This window comes from Octopus sinensis, linkage group LG4 (assembly GCF_006345805.1).
Source record: "Octopus sinensis linkage group LG4, ASM634580v1, whole genome shotgun sequence".
NCBI lineage: Eukaryota > Metazoa > Mollusca > Cephalopoda > Octopoda > Octopodidae > Octopus > Octopus sinensis.
The window spans coordinates 32,361,454-32,375,836 of NC_043000.1; the positions used below are offsets into that span (position 1 = coordinate 32,361,454).

General features: G+C 41.3%; 1 protein-coding gene across 3 annotated transcripts in view; it reads left to right on the forward strand.

Moving 5' to 3' along the window:
- LOC115210399 (kelch-like protein 2) overlaps window positions 1-14,383 on the forward strand; it is a 34,421-nt gene that overhangs the window by 1,686 nt on the left and 18,352 nt on the right. The window contains exons 1-4 of one of the 3 annotated variants that reach the window (XM_036501948.1): window positions 1,169-1,274; window positions 5,195-5,317; window positions 9,720-9,948; window positions 12,184-12,359. In XM_036501948.1, the coding sequence (XP_036357841.1) occupies window positions 5,214-5,317; window positions 9,720-9,948; window positions 12,184-12,359 (509 nt within the window). In that variant the 5' untranslated portion in view covers window positions 1,169-1,274; window positions 5,195-5,213. Of the gene's footprint in view, window positions 1-1,168; window positions 1,275-3,606; window positions 3,703-5,194; window positions 5,318-9,719; window positions 9,949-12,183; window positions 12,360-14,383 lie in introns of those variants that run through there. The other 2 variants (XM_036501947.1, XM_029778995.2) reach the window with 2 other exon arrangements.

Consider the following 14,383-nt stretch of genomic DNA (forward strand, 5'->3'; position numbering starts at 1 on the left):
ATATTTTAGCTGTACGTACAATGTAGCAGAGAGGAGTTCCTTTCACATTTATGATGCTTTGTAGCAATTATTAATTTGTCCTCATCTCGCTTTTGTTATGCAACTTGAACCACGCCGACCGATGTCTCGTTTTTATTTGTTTTAGTCATTAGACCAGCCATGCTGGGAGACCGTTTCGAAGAATTCCTAGGTCGAATGAATCAACTCCAGTATTTATAGTTTTAACGTCTAGTACTTATCGTATCGGAACCTTTTGCTGAACCGCTAAGTTACGGGGACGTAAACACACCAAAGCCTATTGTCAAGCGGTGGTAGTGGAGAGACAAAGACACACTCACAGATATATATATATATGTGTGTGTGTGTGTGTATATATATATATCCATGTCCTTTACCTCCACGATATATATCTGTGAGTCGTCCATGGATGGAGCCTTTTGTGAATGCGAAACCATTGGTCACTCTATGTTCGTACATATACTTAACATATATATATATATATATATATATATATATATATATATATATATATATATTGGCCTGCGGGGTGGCGTCATTTGAAGGCTAAAACAATGCGAAGCGCATTGTCACCAGCGATGTGTAGCAACATCTCTTGGCCTGGTCGGTCACGGTGATATATATATATATATATATATATATATATAATATATATAGGCGGAAGTAAAGAATACGCACACCACCCGTTTTTATTGTTTTAGAAACATCACAGGCTTGTTTACATTATTGTTGTTGACGATGATGAAGTGAATGTTCCAACATTCATCTCTCTCTCTCTCTCTCTCTCTGAAGCTACATGTTTTTAGAATACTAAATGAGGAATTTATGTATAATGAAGGTGTATATATAATAATTCCGTAGCTAACTTTCTTATCTATATAATTCATAGCTCAGCCTCCCTGTTCGTTTTTTATTTATTCATTTGTTATGCCCAAAGGGGCAAGAGATCGACCCCAATGTCCAGTCGTTCACCCAAACGTGGAATCTCCACTAACCGGATACCTGTCTAAATTACTTCTCAGACTATACATACCTGACGCTAATCCACACATTTGCACACGTTGTGCGGCCCCACCCCGCATCTCATTCATTGATCATCATTATTATTATTATTATATACATTGGCACACATTTCCTTGCTTTATTCATTTCTTTCAAATCGATTTCTCTTCTGTTCACCGTGTAAGTTCAGTCTATACAGCCGTGCCAGTCATTCCGACTACACGTATCAATAAGGCCCACCACCTTTTTAACATGTAAGTAAACCATTGACAGCTTGTATAAAACATTTTGTTGTATAAAGTGTCTCATAAAGCCATTGCTCACTTCTCTTGCCAGGCGGCCACCTCACTGCTATTAACTAAAGTAAATTAGTCATCAAACCAATGTGTGAGTAATATATGATGACTGTTTAATAGTAATAGTTTTACTGACGTCGTGGTGGTGGCGGCGGTTTGCCCGTCTATGAATTAGTTGTAGATTCCAATGAATAACGAAAAATTTTCTTTTATTCAACATAATAATATCGTAATTTTAATCTTTCTCACAATTTTCACATCATCTAATCATCTCTTTATTTGGTTTAACTTAAACAAGCCGGAATACTTTTCTGTATTTTTAAAAAATTCTTTTGAATCTAAAACAGAACATGCCAGTGAGTTCTTGACAAACCGATTCAAAGATATAGGTATGATTCTTCTGTTAGAACCAGGGCTTTATAGACGTAGTAGTCGTCTTTTGGGAAAGGCATACCGTTACAACCGCCAACGTTTCCCCTAACTTTATAAATCTGGGTCCTTTTTCATGCCCATGTAAAGCAATTTCTTCACTATTTCTATATCTCCCTCGTTATTCCGCTGCCAGTCACTGCCTCTTCCCCTCCCCAGCCAGCCATATTACTAAGTGCTTGGAGGTGGAAGAAAAAAGACGAGCTCTAAAATCGTTTCTTGATGCCTAATGACATTTTAATATACTTCCCTGCAATGGGTGGTGGTGGTGGTGGTTAAACACCCAAACTAAACGGTGTTGGCAGCGGCAATTAGTCTGCAACTGTTGGTATTTTAAGCGATTTGGGATTATTTCATTATTCCTCGTAGCTTCTCCCTTTTCCCTCATTCTGTCAATTATCACACTGTAATCCTCAGGTTTAAATAATCCCTTCGAATAGAAATTCCCAATCGTCTTTACGCCATGTGTGGAGGATTATTAAATAATAATGTCTTGCATGGGAAACAAAGTTAGACATTTGAGGGGAGGGGCTTGTTGATTAAAGCGACGCCGGTAGGTCATTAAAACTTTATTTTATCGACCCTGGATAGATGAAAGACAAAGTGGACTTCAACGGAATTTGAAATCAGAATGGAGCCGGAACAAGTACCAAAGTTTATACAAGAATGAAATCGGAGGGTTGTGTTCCTATATTTCCCGATGATTGTTATAGAAAGATGAAACGACATTATCTCTTCCTCGTTTCAGTCATTGGACAGCAACCATACTGGGCCTTGAAGGGTTTAGTTGAACAAATAGAGCACAGGACTGTTTTTTTTTTTTATTATTTCTATGCCTGGTACTTCTATCGGTCTCTGAGGTCAAACCATAAACAAACCAACACCGATTGTCAAACTGGTGGTGGTGGAGACAAACACACACACAATAAAAACATATATTTCTCTCCTTGTTTTTTCTGTGTCCCTTTCTGTAGAAGAGTGTAGGCTCGAAACGTAAAAGACTTTTTCTATTCCTGAGCGTTATACTAATACATCTGTTTGTTTTCTACACCACCTGTCTTCGTCTTTTGTTGTTGCTTTTTTCGTAAACTCTCCATATATATATATATATATATATATATATATATATAATATATATATATATTATATATATATATATATATATATACACGATGGTTTTCTTTCAGTTTCTTTCCAAATTTACCGGTAAGTTTACATCTCAGGCACGACGTGTCAGTAATTACTCAGGGTAGGCAGTTGGTGACTTTTATGTAGTAAAACACACAAAAAATAAGCAAAATAGGTGCACGACTGAGTTGAAGGCAGATTTACTTCTGCCTTTGCAGCGCATAAAGAAAACGGTGTTATAGGAATGTGCGCAGCATGTGTACTTCAGCACTACTGTGCTTAGCTTAAATACTGAGATTGAAAGGCAGGAGTGAATCATGCCTACCTAATGTACAAAAAAAAAATTATATATTTTGCATTTTATGCATAGTAATCTGACTAACCTTCATAATTTTATTGAATTAGGGGCATATTTTGCCATAAAAGGAAAATGTTGCTATCAGTCGATTTTATTCACGGTTGGCATTGCCTACCCAGGCAGCATATCCCTGTTACACCTCTACAAACATCTTCATGTTACTTTTATACCATTGATGAACCTCTTAGCTGATGTTGGTATTTAGTTCTGATCAAGCAAACTTGTAATCAAAGGCAATCCTGCCAGGACCATCCTGTTGGAGCTGTCATCATGACATATGTTATGTCTTGGGCAGTTTTCAACCTGACAGCCCCACTTTTTTTAGCTTTGACAATTTCTTTTTAAGAATATTTCTTCTTTCAATAGGCACAGCTAGAGATGTGTGGTTGAGAAGCTTTGTTCTGAGTTACGAGTTCAGTCCTACTGTATGGCAACTGTCTTTACTGCAGCCCCCCAGCCAACCAAAGCATTGTGAGTGGGATTTGGTAGACAGAAATTGAAAGAATGTATGTGTATCTAACAGAATAGGCAATGTTTTGATATTAATTTACCATTACACATTTTCCTAATAAGGAATTACAAAGTTGTTCATGTTAGACAAGCATTTAAGGAATTTCCTTTTAGAAAGAGAAATTAAATAATAGAAATTTTATGTTTGTATGAATCCAAACCTAAAATTTCTTTTATTTAATTTCTCTGTCTAAAAGGATTTTTAATAGTGAATTCCTTACATGTCTGTCTAACATGGACAACTCTGTAATTCCTATTTGCAAATGAAACACGTGTAATGGTGAGAAAATAGTACCAAAAAATGTCCACTTTCCTGTGTTGTCATACAATAACACTGCAAATAATATTTTCAGAATTCTCAATTTTAATATGCATTTCAAAGTAACATACAGCAGCATATGAGACTACAACCCCTGCGAGCACAGAAAACGGACGTTAAACGATGATGATGATGATGATACTGGATTCTAATAATAGAATGATTAGATGTGCTTCAAGAGGAAACAGTTGGGATTTGCCGTAACTACATACGTATTAAATAATACATATGTCGTCATCGTTTAACGTCCGCTAGCATGGGTTGGACGATTTTGACTGAGGGCTGGTGATCCAGATGGCTGCACCAGGCTCCAATCTTGATCTGGTATCTGAATGCCCTTCCTAATACCAATCACTCCGAGAGTGTAGTGAGTGCTTTTATGTGCCACTGGCACAGGGCCAGTCAGGCAGCACTGGCAACGACCTCACTCGTATCTTCTTACACATGCCACCGGCACGGGTGCCAGTAAGGCGATGCTGGTAACGATCACGCTCGAATGGTGTTTTTTATGTGTCACTGGCACGGAGGCCAGATTGCCGCTCTGGCAATGATAACAGAAGCAGTTATATCAGCTGATCAGCTTTCAGAACATTGCCTAAAGCCAGTTGCTCTTGCCATCAGCCAAATTTAACTTCCCAGTTAAGTTAGCCACAATGGGTTTCATTAGTCTCTCATTTTTTGGGTAAGGAATTTCTGCCAGACCCCACTATTACTGTTTGTGATGACAGAGTTCTCCAATTCACACTCAAATGTGGCTCACCTTTCTCTCTCTACTCATTATCACTTATTTAGGTTGTATCCCCCTTTGGTTCTTACCCTCTCCACCAGCATCGGTTGTCAAGCGATGTTGGGGGGACAAACACAGACAAACAAACATACACACACACACACACACATATATATATACATATATACGACGGGCTTCTTTCAGTGTCTGTCTACCAAATCCACTCACAAGGCTTTGGTCGACCCGAGGCTATAGTAGAAGACACTTGCCCAAGGTGCCACGCAGTGGGACTGAACCTGGAACCATGTGGTTCGTAAACAAGCTACTTACCACACAGCCAGTTTTTTTTATTATTATTCAAACTTTAACACATTTAATTCATTTCCGTTGAACATTTTTTTTTCCAGAATCCTGCACAGTTAAGGAATGGATATTCGCCGACCGAAAATGCTGGCTGGTCGAGAACATCCAGCTTACAAAAACAAGCAACATTCAGAGCAAGCATTTGAGAAACTGAATCAAATGAGAAAGTAAGGGTTCTTTGCTGTTTATGTGTTTGTTTAGTTAAAAAAAACTGGTTTTTCAGGGCTATGATCTCAGCATCTGCTTATATGCTTATCCTTATGGATGTATGTATCATCATCATCGTTTAACATCCATTTTCCATGCTGGCATGGGTTGGACAGTTTGACTGAGGTTTGGCAAGCCAGAATGATGCACAGGGCTCCAATCTGATCTGGCAATGTTTCTACAGCTGGATACCCTTCCTAACGCCAACCACTCATAGAGTGTAGTGGGTGCTTTTTACCGGCACAGGAACCAGTCAGGTGGGCTTGGCATCAATCACGTTCGGATAATGCTTTTTACATGCCACCAGCATTGGCCACGTTTGGATGGTGCTTTTTATGTGCCACCAGCACAGGGGCCAGTTAGGTAGCCCTAGCATCAACCACTTTCAGATGGTCCTTTTTACATGCCACCAGCATGGAAGCCATTCAGGGGGCACTAGCTACAGCTACAATATCAGTTTTACTTGACTCAACAGGTTTTCTCAAGCATATCATATTACCTGACACATCAGGGGTACTCTTAACAGGGCCGGATATGCGTGGCAGCGATCTCGCTTTAGTTGCCGGGTCTTCCCAATTCCAGCATATCTCCAAAGGTCTCGGTCTCCTGCCTTTGCCTCTGTGAGGTCAAATGTTTGAAGGTCATGCTTCACCACCTCATCCCATGTCTTCCTGGGTCTGTCTTTTATACAGGTTCCTTCCACATTTAGGGAGTGGCACTTCCTCACACAGCTTTCTTCATCCGTACGTAACACATGACCATACCAGTGCAGTCGTCCATCTTGCACACTACATTTGATGCTTCTAGTGCCCAACTTTTCTCTCAGGGCACTTACACTCTATCGTGTATGCACATTGACATTACACATCCAGCGAAGCATACTAGCTTCATTTCATTATAGCCTATGCATGTCCTCAGCATTCATAGCCCATGGTTCACTGCCATGTAGCATGGCAGTTTGCACTCATGCATCATACAGTCTACCCTTCATCCTGAGCGAGAGGCCCTTAGTTGCCAGCAGAGGTAGGAGCTCCTTGAACTTTGCCCAGGCTATTCTTATTCTAGCCACTACACTCTCAGAGCAACCACCCACACTACAGACTTGGTTGCCTAGGTAGCACAAGCTATTAACTGCTTCTAGTTTCTCCCTCTGGCATGTGATCGAATCTGTTTTCTGTACATCTTCAGTGTTTATTACCCCTGTGCATCTGCCACACACAAAAACTATTTTCCTGGTTAACCTTCCCTTGATATTACTACACCTTTTATGTGTCCATAGCTTACACCAGGTACATTCTATGGAGTTTCTACCCACACCTTTTCTACAAATTGAACAGTGTTGTCTACCTGAAGGGGGTTGTGATTTGACACCCTTCCTACTTACTAAGACTTTTTTGCTACGTTAGCCCTAAGGTCATTAGAGGAGCTCCCAGGGGCAGCCTGTCTTGAATTCCTCTGTTATTGCCTGGAGGACTATAATGAATAAGAAGGGGCTGAGGACTGATCCTTGGTGAACCCCTATTTCTACTTGGAATTCTTCACTATACTCATTGCCAACCCTCACCTTACTGACAGCATCCCTGTACAGGGCTTGTACAGCTCTTACCAACCACTTATCTATCCCCAGTTTCCACATTGACCACCAGATAAGGGATCGGGGGACCCTGTCAAAGGCTTTCTCCAAGTCAACAAAAGCCAGGTACAGAAATATAGCTTCAGTGGTGCTTTGTACAAAACCAAACTACATCTTGTCTAGGCTAACTCTCCCTCATTAGTTGGGCTATGACCCTCTCTGTAACTTTCATCACCTGATCCAATAATTTGATACCCCTACAGTTATTTCTATCTAAAGCATCACCATTACCCTTTTAGCAGTTGACTATGGTGCTGCTACGCCAGTCATTGGGTGTGATTCCTTCATGAACTACCTGATTTACAATGCAGGTAACAAGACCATAACCCACACTGCCCAATATTTTAAGCATCTCAGCAGTGATTTCTGATGGGCTGGGGGCTTTCCATGTCTTCATATACTTAATTGCTTTATCTACCAACGTAATGTCAGTTCAGGTAGCTGGTCTCTCAAATGGGTCAACCTTTGGCAGACTCTCCTCCTCCCATTCATTCTCCACATTCAGCAGTCTTCCATAATTGCATCTCCAAGCCTCTTTCTTTGCAGAATCATTAAACGCAATGGCACCATCTTCCATGCGGACACATTTCTCTCCTATAACATCACGATTTTCTCTCTCACACACTGTCTTGTAATCTGAAATACTTCAGTTCTTTGGTCCTCGCATCACTGAACATTGGCAAACTTCTTCTTTTCTGCTACTCTCTTGGCTATATATATATCTGTCTCTTAGCTTCCCTTTTGGCTGTCTGATACATTCTCCTGCTACCCCCACTCTTCCAGGCCTTCCGAGCCTGTTTCTTTACTCTAATGGCCCTGTCTACAGTATTGTTCCATCACCATGTTACCCTAGGTTTTGAAGGGACTTTGCCCCAGCCACAGATTTGGTCTGTGGCACTCAGTAAGCTGTCTTGCAGGAATTCCCAGCTGCTTTCTATGTCACAGGACTATAGCTCCTCCTCCCTATCATCAAATTTCTTGGTAAGGATATCCCTAAATCTCTGACCATGTGAAGGGTTCTTAAGCTTCCAAATCCTTTTCCAGATTGGTCTGCTTTTTGGCATCCTTCTGGCCTTGAGTCTAAAGTCACTAATAACTAATCTATTCAGGTGGGTACATTCTTCACCAGGGAGGGTCTTTGTATTTAAGAGCAACCATTGCATCCCTCTGTCTGGTGAGAATGAAATCAATTTGGCTAGCAGAGTCACCTGATTGATAGGTTATCAGGTGGCTAGCTAGCTTCCTGAAGTTGGTGTTGCAGATCAATAGGTTATTTGCATTGCAGAACTCCAGGAGCCCAGTTCTCTACTCATTTCTGGTACCAATTCCATGGCTCCTGTGTACACCATGGAAGATACCAGGTTGCTGTCCAACATGCCCATTAAAATCTCCAGCCACAAAGATGAGATCATTGTCACTCATCTTTGAGGTATCCTGCAGAAGAATATCTTAAAAGTGACCCTTCTGTTCATTTGGTAAGCCCACTTGTTGGGTGTCGGCAGAGATAATTGTAGCTATACCATTCTGCAAGACTATCCTGAGTTTAAGTACTCTATCGTACACCTTCACTGCCTCTATGACCTTATCCATCCATTTCTCTGCAAGAAGTATGCCCACACCCGCTACTCCATCACTATTACCTTCCTAGAAGAGTTTATATCTATATATGCTTTGCCTGTGAGGACTCTGGCTGAAGCTTCTCTCCACCTTACCTCTTGTACGCAACATCAACATGTCTCCGTTCAAGCATCCCTACAATCTCGCTAGACCTACCTTTCAATGTGCCTACATTTACAGTGCCAACTCAGAAAACTGGGAAAGAGATATGGGAGGTAACACAGGAAGGAGAGATGTTATTCAGCACCCGAAAAGAAGGTTTCCGTGATCGTTTGGTAACAGATGTCATAATAGATGTTCTTGCTTTTAATCTACCGTCATCCTTCAAACATGTATATTTATATATGGAGGGATTTGTGTGTGTGTTATCAAAAGTTGATAGTCTACTCAGAGTTTCTGCCTTGGTTGGATTCCTCACAACAATCAGGAATGACCCAGTCCAGGCCTGTTCCTGACTCTTGTCAGTTTTTCTTATAATCAACATCTTTTTTAATGTTCCACTGGCATGAGTGCCAATCAGGCAGTACTGTCATTGGCCATGTCAGCAATTTTGATTTCACTTGCCTCAATAGGTCTTCACAAGCAAAGTTTATTGTCCAATGAATGAGGGGTAATAATAAGTGGGCTGGTTACACCCACTGGCATAGCTCTAACTTGGCTTGTCGGGTCTTCTCAAGTACACCATATCTCCAAAGGTCTCATCATCATCATCATCATCGTTTAACGTCCGCTTTCCATGGGTTGGACGATTTTGACTGAGGGCTGGCGAACCAGATGGCTGCACCAGGCTCCAATCTTGATTTGGCAGAGTTTCTACAGCTGGATGCCCTTCCTAACGCCAACCACTCCGATATATATATATATATATATATACACACATATACACTCACACACACACACACATAAGGATAAGCATATCAAAAGGGGTCCATGGGAAACCTCATTTAAATAAAAGGGGTCGTTGGTGCAGTGAAAAGGTTGGGAATGACTGGAACAAAGACTTGACAATGTCTCCACTCCCTGCTGGCCTCTGTCATCATTTTTTTTTATATTACATTTGTGAGTCTTTTGAGTTTTTGTCGTTTAAGAAATGTCTCTCTCTCTTTTTTCAGAATGGGGAAGTTGTGTGACGTGACCTTGCTTGCTGGAGATACTGAAATATTGGCTCATCGTGCTGTGCTTGCCTCTTGTAGTCCGTACTTTTATGCCATGTTTAATGCTGAAATGGCTGAATCGAAAGCCGAGAAAGTGACCTTGCACCAAATAGATCCTGCTGCCTTAAGTATGTTGATTGACTTTGTGTATACATCTGAAATACACGTAACTGAAGACAATGTACAGGTGAGTACAGGTGAATGGAATTTAATTATCCATTCATACAGAAGAGGAATGGTTTAAGATTCCTAGGAAAGGAACAGTCTAAGATTGTTAATAAGATAAGAATGTCTTAGTTTATTAACCGCAAAGCATTTTGAGATTTACATCAACAGGCGTGGCTGTGGGGTTAAGAAGCTTGCTTCCCAATCACATGGCTTTAGTTTCAGTCCCACTGCATGACACCTTGAACAAGTGTCTACTACAACAGCCCTGGGCCAGCTGAAGTCTTGTCAATGGATTTGGTTGAAAGAAGTCCATTGTGTGTGTGTTTCTGTCCCCTTGTCTAACAGGCAGTATCATTCATTTCCAGTTTTCTGTGAAGAACATGTCCAGCAGCCATGGGGAAACATTGCTTGGAATCAAGTGAGGGTTGGCACCAGGAAAGGCATCTGGCCATAGAAGAAAATCTGCTTCATTGAATTCTGTCTGACCCAGGGAAGCATGGCACAGTGAACATTGAAACTATGATGATAATGGCTACATTTCTGTCTTACCTCCAATCATCATCAGTTATATTTCTCCTGGATGTGCATGTAGTACATGGCTAGATTTGAAGTAGGAATCTTTATTTCTAAACTAATGATAGTAAAGTTCTTAGTTGTTATTTAACCTCTAGACAACTCTATCTGAGCAGCTCCATGCTTAAAGGCAGCACAGACATGATCATCTGGCCTTTTTGCTCCAGATATGTGTATGAATTGCACTACAATATCCAAATATGTCTTTCACACACAAAATGACAGACCTTTGGAAATATGCAGTGCGTGAGAAGACCCGGCAAGCCAAATGAGACTATAACCCAAGACCTATGCCAAGGGTATAACCAGCCCATTTATGTGTACCTTTACTACATTTGACACTAAATTCTGCTTGTGAAGACCTGTTGAGGCAAGTGAAATTGAAATCAAATCAAATTCGCAAATTCGATGACTGGCACCTGTGCCAGTGGAGCACTAAGAGCACCATCCGAGCGGGATCGCTGCCAGAGCAACAAACTAGCTTCCGTGCTAGTGACACATAAAAAGCACTATTCAAACGTGATCATTACCAGCATCGCCTTACTGACACTTGTGCCAGTGGCACGTGAAAAACATTTGAGCGAGGTTGTTGCCAGTGTCACTGGACTGGCTCCTGTGCAGGTGGCACGTAAAAAACACCATTTGAGCATGGCCGTTGCCAGTACTGCCTGACTGGCTCTCGTGCCGGTAGCACGTAAAAGCACCCACTACACATTCTGAGTGGTTGGTGTTAGGAAGAGCATCCAGCTGTAGAAACTGCCAGATCATATTGGAGCCTGGTGCAGCCATCTGGTTCGCCAGTTCTCAGTCAAATCGTCCAACCCATGCTAGTATGGAAAGTGGACATTAAAAAATGATGATTGGCAATTATCTTTAGCAAATTAAATCAGATGTAGTGTGCAAGAAAGATGGCTGTGAACCTATACAAATGGACAATGATTTTTACATAAGAAAGTGAAGTGCAATCTAATTTCTTTCTGTTCTTTTATTTTTGCAAAAACTAGCATCACATCCGTTACAGCAACAAAGGTTCCAGCTGATCTAATCAATGGGACTGCTTGCTCATGAAATTAACTCACAAGTGATTGAGCACTCCATAGACATATCTGTACCCCTAACAGAGTTGTTCTCAAGGAGATTCAGCATGACACAGAATGTGAATTATGGGGTACAACTCAATTTTTGCCAAGTGAGTGGACTGGAGCAACATGAAATAAAGTGTCTTGCTCAAGGTCACAACACTCCACCAGGAATCAAACTCATGACCTTATGATTGTTGAATCCATGAAAGAAGGAAACTCCTGCTGCTACAAAAGAAATATCCCTAAACATGACCCACCCATGCCAGTACAGACAAAACAGATATAGAACGGTGACATACAATTATATTCACCTCCATATTTCCTTTTATGTGTTCTCTAGTGCAGAAAATTCACTTTGGAAATCAGAACCTGTTTCTGTGTTCTCTTGGTAACTAACTTCCTTTCTGGTAATGATTCCTAAGCGTCAAAAACTGACATTCTGTCTGTTCTGATGACAAGTGTTACAGTAGACACTTGCTCTTCACAGCCATTCTATCATGACACCTTTCCTTGTTGAAATAAGATGAAATTCAATATCGTATCGTTATAAACCTTAATTAGATCTTATGTAACGACAACCTGTTCTAATTATTTCACAGACTTTGTTGCCAGCCTCTAATTTACTCCAATTAACTGAAGTCCAAGAAGCTTGCTGTGAATTTTTGCAAAGTCAACTCCATCCTTCCAATTGTCTTGGCATCAAAGATTTTGCTGATCTCCATGACTGTACAGAACTTCTCAACTATACACAGACCTACATAGAACAACATTTCAGGTTGGTAGCTTTCCTTCTTCAATAGCACATATATTATTATTATTATTTACACCATCACATTGTTATTGAAAATTATGATTTTTTTCAATTTCATCCTCATTTCATGCTGGTGAAAACATCATAGTTTAATGAGGGATTCTAATTGTATTTCAGTAACACAAAGTTGTGTTTGCCATATGTGTGTGTATATATCATCATCATCATCATCGTTTAACGTCCGTTTTCCGCGCTAGCACGGGTTGGACGGTTCGACTGGGGTCTGGGAAGCCAGGGGCTGCACCAGGCTCCAGTCTGATCTGGCAGAGTTTCTACAGCTGGATGCCCTTCCTAACGCCAACCACTCCGCGAGTGTAGTGGGTGCTTTTTACGTGCCATCTGCACAGGTGCCAGGGGAGTCCGGCATCGGCGACGATCGGTTGGTGCTTTTAACGTGCCACCGGCACAGAAGCCAGCCAAGGCGGCGCTAACATCTGTTGTTCATGCTGGCATGGGTTAGTTATATATATATATATAACTTGTTTATCATCTATGTATTATACTATCATACTTAACAAATATACACAGTTGACAGGCCTGATGCTGCAGTTTTCATCGGAGATAAAATCTCAGCAGATATGTGTTGTTTTAAAAGTAAGAAACATATCTGAAAGGGACCAAAAAAGATCATCTCAGCTGTGGCTCACGAGAACACATGCATTTTAGCTTTGTTGGGCCTTGTCAGTGGCATGTGCTCACAGCTACTGATATTTAAGATAGCCTCCGGATCGAATGTAAATATAAATCAAAATGAGGTTTCTAAGTATACCCAGGTAGTTTGCTAGAACAGGGTATTATTACCTTGCTTGGAAACAGAGGAGGATATCTTCAGGAAGGACATCAGGCTGTAGAAAATTTACCTCCACAAATTTCATCAGACCCATGCAAGCATAGAAAAGTAGATATTAAAACAATGATAATGATGATATTTTTGCCCTTCCACCCCCTCCAACTGTACCAGAAGTTCCTATCCTCTGTCATCCTTTGGTTGTCTCCCATGAACACTTCTAAAGGCTTTATGCCATCCCCACCCCTTCTTAGGATTTATCTCCTATGTAAGAAGGCAGTGATATTATAGTGCAGTGTATGCAGGTTGAATTGAAGGCTAATGTTTGTTTATGAATTCTGCCAAATGCGAACGCTCTTTTCAGGTACATGACACTGCTGTCCCCCGTCCCAGTGTCTCATGGGCTCACACCTCCCACACCCTCAGGGTTGGCACTCTCAATGTCGGCACACTGAAAGGTAGGTCTGGTGAGATTGTTGAGATGCTTGAACCCCAAGAAGTAAGGTGCCGAGGAGTTTCCGCTAGGTTCCTCACAGGCAAAGAACACAGATACAAGATTTTCTGGGCGGGGAACACTGACGGGGTTGGGGACGTGGGTATACTTATTATGGAGAAATGGGTGGATAAGGTAATCGAGGTAGTCAGAATATGCAACAGAATACCTAAGATTAGATTAGTGCTTCATCATGGGTTAGCAACCATTATCTCGGCCTTTGCCCCTCAACCGGGGCTACTCGATGGACTAAAAGACTGATTTTATGACACCCTTTTGCAGACTACCTCGTTGACGAATGACAGGGACCTTCTCTTTGTGGCTGGTGACTTCAATGGACATGTTGGACAACATACAGGGAGCTTCCATGGTGTACATGGAGGGTACGGTTTTGATTCCTGCAATGAGGAGGGAACCAGGCTGCTTGAGTTCTGCAATGCAAATGATCTTATGGTTTGCAATACTAACTTCAGGAAACCTGCCTGTCACCTACCATTCTGGCAGATACACTAGCCAAACTGACTACATCCTCGCCAGAAAAAGAGAAAGATGGCTGCTTATAAATGCCAAAACCTTCCCAGGCGAAGAATGTACCCCACAACATAGACTGGGCTAAATGGATGCCCAGAAGACATCCAGCATGGAGGAGAAGGATCTGGAAGCTTAAAGATCCTGTGAATGGACAGAGATTTAGAGACGTATTACTCA